General features: G+C 58.4%; 1 protein-coding gene across 1 annotated transcript in view; it reads left to right on the top strand.

The window, feature by feature from the left end:
* The window catches only part of SH3BP1 (SH3 domain binding protein 1), a 12181-nt gene that overhangs the window by 1182 nt on the left and 522 nt on the right, over positions 1-10477 (top strand). The window contains exons 2-18 of the mRNA XM_007454051.1: positions 64-106; positions 339-443; positions 1546-1622; positions 1933-2044; positions 2123-2199; positions 2700-2838; positions 3398-3466; positions 3618-3708; positions 4133-4278; positions 5269-5380; positions 5747-5828; positions 5919-5999; positions 6513-6629; positions 7178-7275; positions 7610-7775; positions 8800-8894; positions 10320-10476. Of these exons, the coding sequence (XP_007454113.1) occupies positions 64-106; positions 339-443; positions 1546-1622; positions 1933-2044; positions 2123-2199; positions 2700-2838; positions 3398-3466; positions 3618-3708; positions 4133-4278; positions 5269-5380; positions 5747-5828; positions 5919-5999; positions 6513-6629; positions 7178-7275; positions 7610-7775; positions 8800-8894; positions 10320-10476 (1767 nt within the window). The remainder of the gene's footprint in view (positions 1-63; positions 107-338; positions 444-1545; positions 1623-1932; positions 2045-2122; positions 2200-2699; positions 2839-3397; positions 3467-3617; positions 3709-4132; positions 4279-5268; positions 5381-5746; positions 5829-5918; positions 6000-6512; positions 6630-7177; positions 7276-7609; positions 7776-8799; positions 8895-10319; position 10477) is intronic.

Genomic DNA, 10477 nt, shown 5'->3' with positions numbered 1-10477 from the left:
GGGGGGAGGAGGGGGGGGTATCCTAACCTGGGCCAGCTCAGCAGAAGCTGTCACCCCCTGCAGCACCCCGGAGACTGCCGAGTTCCTGGGGGAGGACCTGCAGCAGGTATGTGCCTGGGCCGGCAGCGGGTGGCAGGGCAGGCCCATGCAGGCTGTCAGCAGAGGGCCAGGCAGGGATGCCAGTTGGGGGCCCGAGTTGAGTCATTCCCACGCTGTTGGCAGTGGGGTCCCCAGGAGGAGGGAAGGGAAAGGTAGTTCCTGCTCTGGGGGAGAACAGGACAGTGGGGCGTTGGGGACAACAGCCCCCCACCATCCATAACCCCTGGACCCCCTCCCAGGTGGAGCAACGACTGGAGCCGGCCAAGCGAGCAGCCCACAATGTCCACAAACGGCTGCAGGCCTGTCTGCAGGGCCAGAGCGGGGCAGACATGGACAAGCGGGTGGTGAGTGGGGGTCCCAGGGAGGAGGGGCCTGGGCAGGACACCTCTGTCCAGTGGGGCAGCGAGGTCAGGTCTGGGGTCTCCCCACAAGTCTGAGTCTCTGGCACCAAGGGGATGGAGACTGCTCTGTCCCAAGGCTCCTCCGGCACCCCACTCATGAGGTCCTATTTCTTTTCCATCCCCTTCTTGACGCCTCCCGCCTGCCCCAATCTTCTGAGCCCAAGCCAGGCCTCTGACAGCACCTGAACCTCTCTGTCCAGTCAGCACCCAGAGCAGGTGCTCACAGCTGGGCAGTCTGTGAGGGCTTCCTGAAAGAAGTAGTATTTGAGCTGGATTTTGAGCAGTTACTCACTGGTGTTAACCAGCAGCCAGTATTTATGGACTGATTCCTGCTAGTCTGTTACTAGGATATCTCTATGCATTGCCTCACTTAATGCTGAAAACAACCTTAGGAGGAGGCTGCCCTTATTAGCACTGTGTACCGAGGAGGAAACGGAGACAGAGAGGTAAAGTGACCCACTCAAGGTCACACAGCTAGTAAGTGGCAAAACTGAGGTTCGAATTCTGGTCTCCCTGACCTAAGCTGGTGCTCTCTACAACGCTAGGTAGGAATGTGGGGGGCAAACTTGTAACTGGGCAACAATTCCGTGTGGCCAGAGCAATCAGGGGCTAGGTCAGCGACAGATGCCCTGCGGCAGGGGAGAGGGCCCACTCTGAGGTTGTGTTCCTGGCTCCTCCCCCCTCCCTCTAACTGTGAACTGGGGCAAGCTCCACGCCCTCTGTTTTTAGTTTTCCATTCAGTGATGGGATTTGGTCCATTACTCCTTCCTGCGCAATCAAGTGGCTTCTGGGAGGGGGTAGGGGGGCCTCAGATGGGTGGGGGCTCTGTACATGGTTACCGGGGAGCTGTCACCTCCACCGTGCCTTGTCATCATCCTACTCTCACCTGTGTCCGTGGCCCTCCTGGGTTCCCGGCTCACCCGTCCACGCCCAGGGCCTCGGTGGGGATTCTGCCCCCGCCACGTGCTCGGGCAGGGGCACGGGAGCAGCCCAGTGGGCGAGCACCCGCGCTCACCCTCACAGCCGGCCCTGCCCTTCCCTACAGAAGAAGCTTCCCCTCATGGCTCTGTCCACCACGATGGCTGAGAGCTTCAAGGAGCTGGACCCCGATTCCAGCATGGGGTGAGCACAGACGGAGACCTTTGCCCCCACCTGCAGATGCCAAGGAGGGATCTGGGTCAGGAGAGGGTCCCAGTCAGGGAGGGCATCCACGGTGGAAGGATGACCAGGCTGAGAAGAGTGTCTGGGCTGGGAACAGTGTCCAGGTCAGTGAGGGTGGCCAGGCCTGCAAGGGCGTTGGGCTCAGTGAAGACGAAGGACAGATAGAAGAGACAGGGGGTGATGGGGAGGGAGGAGGCCCCCCTGCCCAGTCTCTCCAGAGGGAGGTGAGGGGCCTGTGGGAGCCCGGGCCCACTGGGTGCTGTGTCCACAGGAAGGCCTTGGAGATGAGCTGTGCCATTCAGAACCAGCTTGCCCGCATCCTGGCCGAGTTTGAGATGACCCTGGAGCGGGACGTCCTGCAGCCGCTCAACAGGCTGAGTGAGGTGACCCTGCCCCCTCCCTGTGCCCCCAGCTTCCCCAGCCCCCGCAGCCCGCTGAACCCTTCCTGTGCCCGCCCCCAGGAGGAGCTGCCAGCCATCCTCAAGCACAAGAAGAGCCTGCAGAAACTGGTGTCCGACTGGAACACACTCAAGATCAGGTGGGAGCCACAGCCTCTAGGTGAGGTTCACGCCTACATCAGCCTACGGATGTGGCCACAGAGCTTTGAGGCCCTTCCCCCACCAGGAGGACGCTGCAGGGCCCACTGAGTACAGTGTGTGTCCTTGTGCACAGGCCTGGTCCTTAGGAAGACATATCGGAACAGTGCATGTGATGGTGCCTCTGTGCACGTATGTGCATGTGCTTGGCCAGCTGGGGTACCCAAAAGCCCGGGATAGCCATAAACAATCCTCCAAGATCCGTGGATGGCGGGAGGGGCCCCACCCTCCACTCTGGAGGTGCGTGGCCATGATCACCAAGCCCACCACCAGGGGGTGCGCCAGAGTACTCTGCCCAGGATGGGCAGAGACCCAAGGCCAGTTCAGCTCTGGGATTTGCATCTATAAATTCCGGAATCCTATGCGGTCAGGCCTATGGAGGGGCCCTTGGCTCTGGACATGCGATGGGGACGTAACCACCCCACCTTGGGATCATCCCCAGGCTCAGTCAGGCAGCTAAGAACTCAGGCAGTGGCCAGGGCCTGGGTGGCGGCCCGGGCAGTTACACCACCACAGCCAACAAGGTGGAGATGCTGAAGGAGGAGGAGGAGGAGCTGAAGAGGAAGGTGGAGCAGTGCAAGGTGAGGGGCGCTTGGGCTTCCTGCATGTGTGGCGGTGGCACGGGTGGGTGCTGTCCCCATTTCTCAGATGGCAAAACTGAGTCTCAGAGAGGTGCCATGACTTGTCCCAGGCCACATAGCTAAGAAGCAGCAGAGCCGGGATTTGAACCCAGGCTGTCAGGCTCCAAGGTCTGTGTAGTTAGCCATCACCTTGTAGCCACTTCTGTCTATACCATACGCATGGCACCTGGGAGGGAGAGACGCCTGTTCACCAGAGTCTCAGTGCGTTTGCTAAGTGAGTGAATGAATGAATGAAGGGTGGGTGAACAAATGAGGGGTGAGTAACACAAGGCACTGTGCTGAGGATAGAGGGACACAGAGAAGAGGACTAGAAGCTGTGAGAGCCCTTCAAGAGTTCAAAAGGGTCCCTGCGGGCTGGCCCCAGGAGCAAACCGTAAGCAGAGAGAGGAGAGCTGGTTGTGACCCTCCCCGTACAGCTTGGGCAAGTTGCTATCCCCTCCAAGCTTCCCCGCTGGGCCCCAGCCTCGCTGGTATAAGCCCTCCCCTCTCTGTCCCCAAGGACGAGTACTTGGCCGATCTGTACCACTTTGCCACCAAGGAGGACACCTATGCCAACTACTTTATCCACGTGAGTCCAAGACCAGGCTCCTGCCACCCGGAGCTCAGGGGCCACTGTGACCCCCTGCGAGATGGTGGGAGGGAGGGGTCTGCGTTTGTGGCCCCTGGGGGAGGCTCAGCTTCCCTCACTCCCCCCCGGGGGTGCCCCCTTGTCCCCATAGCTTATGGAGATTCAGGCCGATTACCATCGCAAGTCTCTGAGCTCGCTGGACACGGCCCTGGCTGAGCTGAAGGAGAACCACAGCCAAACAGGTGGGGACACAGGCAGGCCCCGACCCCCACCCCTGACCCCCACCCTGCTTGGGGCACACTAAGAAGCTTGCACTCTATCACGAAAGGCAGCAGGGAGCCAGAGATGAGTTCTGAGCAGGGGAGCGCTCAATTAGATTTGTGATGAGGAGATTGCTCCGGCTGCTGCGTGGAGGATGGAATGAAGGGGCAGGACTGGAACCCTGTTAGGAGGCAGGAGGGAGGTGACAGTGTCCCGGACTGGGGTGGGGGCAGTGGAGGTGGGCGGATTCAAGAGATGTGTTGGATGATTTCAGGATGTGTGGCATGGGTGGTCAGGAGGGAGGTGGTAGCCCCTTGAGAACGTCTGGAGATGCCCCTGTCTGCCCTGACCTCGATGCTCAGAGGTGGGAGGACCCTGGGCCGCTGATCTGTCTCATCCCTGCAGACCCCTCCCCCTCGATGATGGCCGCCCCCTTCTCCAGGGTTTATGGGGTGCCTCTGGGAACCCACCTGCGAGAGCTGGGCCGGGACATCGCCCTGCCCATCGAGGCCTGCATCATGATGCTGCTTTCTGAGGGCATGAAGGAAGAGGTGGGGCTCACTGGGGTGGGTGGGGAAGGAACACCAGGGCCCTCACTCGGTCCCACACCTCCCACACCTCCCACACGCTGCCGTTCGCTGGGACCTGTAATCTCACCATTAACATACAGGTGCCGGGAGAAGGCATGGCCTCCTGCTGCTGAACTGATACCACCTCCCACTTAACGATGCTCACGTGGGCCGGGCACTGTGCCATCAGCCCTTTGCGCTCCTTGTTCCATTTCCATTGGATTATCCCAATAACCCTTGGAGGGAGCCCTCATTGGCTCCATTTTGCAAGGGGGAGGCAGAGGCCAATGGGTAGACGTGCCCAGCAGGTGAGAAGGTGGCGGTGAAGCCGGAGACTCCACATGAGTCACAGCCACACGCTGCCCTCATCCGTCCTTTGCACCTCGGTCATGCTAGTGTATCAGCTGCTTTCCTAAGGACAGACCCTTAGGAGGTGGACCACACCCAAAGACAGACCTAGGCTTCAGGACAGTCCTGCTGGGCCTCCTATCTCCCTTTCTCTCCTAACCAGACTCCTGTCTTCCCACGACTTTTCTGAGCTCCTCCCAGACTTCCCGGTTTTTTGGGTTTTTTTTTTTTTGCGGTACGCGGGCCTCTCACTGCTGCAGCCTCTCCTGTTGCGGAGCACAGGCTCCGGATGCGCAGGCTCAGCGGCCATGGCTCACGGGCCCAGCCGCTCCGCGGCATGTGGGATCTTCCCGGACCGGGACACGAACCCGCGTCCCCTGCATCGGCAGGCGGACTCCCAACCACTGTGCCACCAGGGAAGCCCCTAGACTTCCCGTTTTGCTCAGAATCTTAGACCTTAAGAGTCGAGAGGAACCACGAATATGGTGGTGTCCACACTGCCCACCAGACCAGTGGGGCCCCCGAGGCCTATTCCAGGCCATGAGTGGGCCAGGGCCTCCCAACCGGGGTGCCCTGCCCCGCCCACCCCTCCGTGATCCCCACCTGCCCCCTCTCGCACCTCAGGGCCTCTTCCGTCTGGCCGCCGGGGCCTCGGTGCTGAAGCGCCTCAAGCAGACAATGGCCTCGGACCCCTGCAGCCTGCAGGAGTTCTGCTCTGACCCCCACGCTGTGGCAGGTACCTGCTCTGAGGAGCCCTGGGTGGAGAGCCTTCCCTGCAAATCCCTTCCCTGAAGCTGCCTGAAATGATCCCATGATAGTTTGGCTTAAGGCCTGATAATCTGCCAAGAAGACATCTGAGAAGACATGAGTCCTTAATATTGAGGTCCATGGTGAGCCCCCTGAAACGTGTGTATGTTTTTCTGCGGACAACGTCACTAGGCTTCATCATTTTCTCAAAAGGGCCCGTGGCCCAAAGAAATGATCAGACCTAGACACATTAGTGTGAACAAGAGCTAAAGGTTCCTAACATGGAGAGAGCTGAGGACTGGGGGTAAAGTTGGGGGCTTGGAGGGCTGCATCTGAGCCCCCGCCACCACTCCAGGTGCCCTCAAGTCCTACCTGCGGGAGCTGCCGGAGCCCCTGATGACCTTTGACCTCTATGACGACTGGATGAGGGCAGCCAGGTGAGGATGGCGGGGGGCAGGTGCTGGGGAGGACAAAGCTGCAGAGGGGCCACCCAGGGCAGGCTCACCAGGTCTCTCCCCCGTCCACAGCCTGAAGGAGCCAGGAGCCCGGCTGGAGGCCCTCCAGAAGGTATGCAGCCACCTGCCCCGTGAGAACCTCAGCAACCTCAGGTGAGCCCCCAGCCCACACCCAGGCCTCCCCAAGCCAAGGCCCAGCTGCCACTTCAGGGCCGTGGGCTGGTGTCCTTGTCCTAAGCAATATTTCTGAAAATACCACTTTGATGTATTAACTGTATTTTTTTATACTAGACGTCAAACTGAACACATACCTTGAACCTTGAAGTCACACCACCCGGCTTTAAATCCCACCTCTGCCACTATGTGGTCCTAGGCTAGCAATTTAAGTCTCTGTGCCTCAGCACCCTCATGTGGAAGACTTGGAGCATAACAGTCCCTGCCCTGTAGGGTGGCTGGGAGGTTCTCAACTTTGTGCCTGACACGTAGGTGGTGTTTAGTAGGTCAGCTAATGTAGCTAGTAAAAATTTTCCTAAATGTCCTTTGTGGTGTCTTTGCCACTCTTTGGCAATCCCAGGCTAGAGAAGTCTCAGGTCTTGGGGGGCATCCATGGGTGTTCATGGCCCAAGATGCCCTGCCTCTGGTCCAAGTCCCCCTCCCACGCCCCAGGTACCTGATGAAGTTCCTGGCACGGCTGGCCGAGGCGCAGGAGGTGAATAAGATGACACCCAGCAACATCGCCATTGTCCTGGGGCCCAACCTGCTGTGGCCCCCTGAGAAAGAAGGGTGAGTGGCCACAGGCTGGGGGGAAGGTGGCAGTCCCCTCCCCCCCCAACATCTGCTGCTTATTTTTCCCCTGGACCTCAGTTTCCCCATCCTTGGAGTAGGTTGAGCAGCTGCAATTGTCAAGGCTGCTGTGACGAGCAGCCAAAGGGATCATGGATCCCATGGGGCTTTGGAGATAGGCATTCTGGGTAAAGGCAGTAATGGGGTGCTTGGTGGCCTGTTACGGGGAGTTGGGAGCCCAGAGGTCTGATTCTAGCACCCACCCCCACCCCCCACCTTCCAGAGATGGGCCTTAGGAAGTCACTCTGGACCTTCATTTCCTCATCTGTAAATTGGAGAGAAACTAGGCAAACATTGAGGATTTTTGCTTTGGGAGTTAGATGAGATAATAAATGGAGAAATGTTTTGTAAACTGTAAAGTGCTGTGATATGTGAGGGGTTGTTATTCACCTGATCCTTGTGTCCGCATTGCCCAGTACAGGGCCAGAGAGTTGGGGTCACTAGACTTTGCTAAATGATGACTCACTTTCATTCTCTTTTTGTCCCAGGGACCTGGCCCAGCTGGACGCAGCCTCCGTCTCATCCATCCAGGTGGTGGGCATGGTCGAGGCTCTGATACAGAATGCAGACACCCTCTTCCCTGGAGGTAAAGCTCCCGCCTTTGTGAACGTGTCCCTTTTTGTGCCTTCATCTGCCCAGCTTGGTGCCCTCCAGACTCAGCTTCAGTCCCTGGCAACCCTGCAAACTCACCACGAGGCCTGGAGGAAATGGCTTCTCCACTCTGAGCCTCAGTTTCTCATCTGTAAAATGGGGATGATGATGCCTGCCTCGTGGGATTGTTGTGAGGCCCACCTGGGAGTGGGAAGGCGAAACATGGTCCAGACAACATCCGGAGAAAGGGAAAGTGCTCCCGACACCAGCTGAGGAGGGGAGGCCTGCGGAAGCTCTGTAAGTTCAGATCTGCTCCCTTCTGTCTGCAGATATCAACTTCAACGTGTCAGGCCTGTTCTCGGCGCCTGCACCCCAGGACAAGGTCAGCGACAGGCCGGCTTCTGAGGAGCTTCCATCGATTGCCACATCCACCCCGGCCACTGTACCAACTCCAGCTCCAGCCCCTGCCCCAGCCTCAGTGGCTCTCAAGGAAAGGTAAGGACTGACGGGTATGAATGGCCCCTGGCCTGGCCTTGAGATGCCCAGCCTGAGACACCGTCTCTCAGGGTGTCCAGTAGCATTTTAGGAAATATAATTATTATATATTCATCCCAAATACCAGGTTTTCCAGTTTGGAGTGGGTAGGATAGAGACCTCAGAGGCATATTCTTCTCAACCTCTGATGTGTTCCCTTCTGTGTTATATGGTTCTTTACTGAGCACTTACTGTGTGCCAGGCGCTGTTTCAGACTCTGGAGATTTAGGGAACTAGGGAACTGATCGTTTTGGAATCTGTAAATTCTGTACCTTCCAGTCTTCTCTTTGATCCTTTAAATCGGAAGGTTTAACATGGTGCCATGTTGCCTCCATACTCAGCGGGTATTGATCAGTTATCACAGACTGCTGGGGCCCAAACCATGAATTTCCTCAGATGAGCAAGACAGACAAATGCTGCCCTTAGAGCTCGCATTCCAGGGAGTGGGGAGACAGAATCAACCAGAACACTGATAAAGGCACAGTATAATGTCAGGCGGTGATGTGTGCTACGAAGGACAGTAGAGCAGGGTCGGGGGGTCAAGTAGGGAACAGGAGTCAGGCAAGGGGGGCTCAGGAAAGGCCTCCCCAAGGAGTAGCCAACGGAGCAGAGCCAGGAATGAGCCCTGGCCTCCTCCCCTGCTTCTCGTCCGTTCTCTGGCTTCTAGTGGCCAGAACATCCCGTAAAGATCACATGGAGGCTGAGAGCTGAGATACAGGGGAGGCCCTGCTTTCTACCCCACATCTTGGTCACATGAGGGACCTCAGACACTGTCGCAGTGTCACACAGCAGCCAGGGCTCAGTGGATACAAACTCTGGCCCATGCCAGAAGCATCTTGTCAGATCCCAGGCCCAGCCACAAAGTGGTGGAAAACAACTCCTGGGAGGACCCAAACTCAGCCTGTTGGCTGGGAATCTCCCCAGGATTCCAGGAGTCCTCTGAGAGATGGCCAAGGCTGACCCTGACCCTCTCCTTCCCTCGCAGGGCAGAGTCTGAGGCACCCCCCAGACCAGCCTCCCCCAAGGTCAGTAGGAGCTCCCTGGAGGCAGCCGCCCCAACAGAGGACATGGCTCGGAGGAGTGAGTTGGCTGTGGGAGGAGAAGGGGGGCAGAGGGCGGGCAGGGAAAGGGGGCGGGCAATCCCAGACTGTCCCATGTTTTCAGACAGCCAGGGGAGACCAGGAATCCAGATGGCTAAGGGCCCAGGTTTGCTGCCGGACACTCTGGGTTCAGATTCCAGCTCTGTGACCTTGGGCAGGTGACTTCACCTGTCTGTGCCTCAGCTTCCTCCTCTGTGTAATGGGACAATAACTGCACCTGCCTTGTAGGGCCGTTTGGAGAATTAAATGGTGCTGCCTGGCCCATACCCAGCACACAGTAAATGCTCGATACAGGTCAGCGATTGAGTGTTGGGGGCAGTGGAGTCCAGTCCCTCAAGAAGACCAGGGATCACAGAGTGAAGGAGGAGGATGGGGTCTTCAAAAGACAGCAAAGGAGGGCAGTGGTGGTGGTGGTGGTTTGGTAGCCTCCTTCTGAGCCCCTTTGGTGCATTCACCTGTTCAGGTGGCCTAAAGCCAGGCAGGTGAGAAGGCCAAGGGTTCAGGTGGAGAGTCTGCCGGGGTAACTAGGACACTTGGAACACCCAGCCCAGGAGGCTCTAGAGTTTTCCACCTGGATGGGAGTAGATGGAGCAGCATCAGGAGCCTCTGGACCAGCAGGAGCTGGCAGGTCGCACAGGGACCTTCTTACAGGAGGGGGCTTCTAGCCACCTTTCCTGGAGGGGGTGCAAGCAGGATGTTTGCTCACTGGAGCACAAGTCAGAGGACGGTCACAGCATCACCTGCGCTGGGCCTCACGTCAGCCCTGGGAGGTCAAGGCTGTCATCTTATCTCACCGATGAAGAAACTGAGGCTCCCGGGGGCAAGTGATTTGCCCAGGCCCTCCAGTGGGTGGAGACAGAGCTAGGACCAGGGTCCAGATGTCCTGCCCCACCTAGCCCCTCAGCTGCCTTGTGAGGTCGGACTGTGCAGGGGGATCTGAGCGCTGGGGTGGGGCAGTTCTGGTGGGCTTCTGAGAGGAAGTGAGGAGGAACCAGGTGGAAGGTGGAACAGGCAGCAGTTCTTTATTCAGCAACTCTGTACTGAACACCTACACTGTGCTAGCCAGCTGGACATCAGCTGGCCTTGCTTAGTTTACATTCTAGTCAGGGAGACAAGCAATAATCGAGCAAAATTAAAACTGACAAGATCATTTCAGAGGGCAAGAAGTCCCGTGAAGAAAATACAACTGGAAAATATGCCAGTAACTGGGGCAGGGCGGGGGAGGGGCCCTCTAGCTGAGGACAGACGTGGACGGAGGCCCGAATGGTGAGCAGCCAGCGTGGAAACTGTTCCCGGCAGAGCGAACAGCAGATACAGCAGATTCGAAGATCCCAAGGTGGCATCGAGCTTGGGGATTTGCCGCAGGCAGTGTGAACTCCTAACCGCCCCTCTCCTTCCTCCACAGCCAAGCGCCCAGCACCGGCCAGGCCCACCATGCCGCCCCCCCAGGTCTCCAGCACCCGCGGCTCCCCTCCAGCCCCACCCCCGCCCCCTGGCTCTGGCAGCCCTGTGACCCCCCGGGCTCTGCCCCGCCGTCTGGTTGGCAGCAGCCTCCGGGCCCCC

Source organism: Lipotes vexillifer, unplaced genomic scaffold, assembly GCF_000442215.2.
Source record: "Lipotes vexillifer unplaced genomic scaffold, Lipotes_vexillifer_v1.1 scaffold382, whole genome shotgun sequence".
Taxonomy (NCBI): domain Eukaryota; kingdom Metazoa; phylum Chordata; class Mammalia; order Artiodactyla; family Lipotidae; genus Lipotes; species Lipotes vexillifer.
Note: the sequence above shows the minus strand (reverse complement) of the source record. Positions and strands in the feature narration are given on the sequence as shown.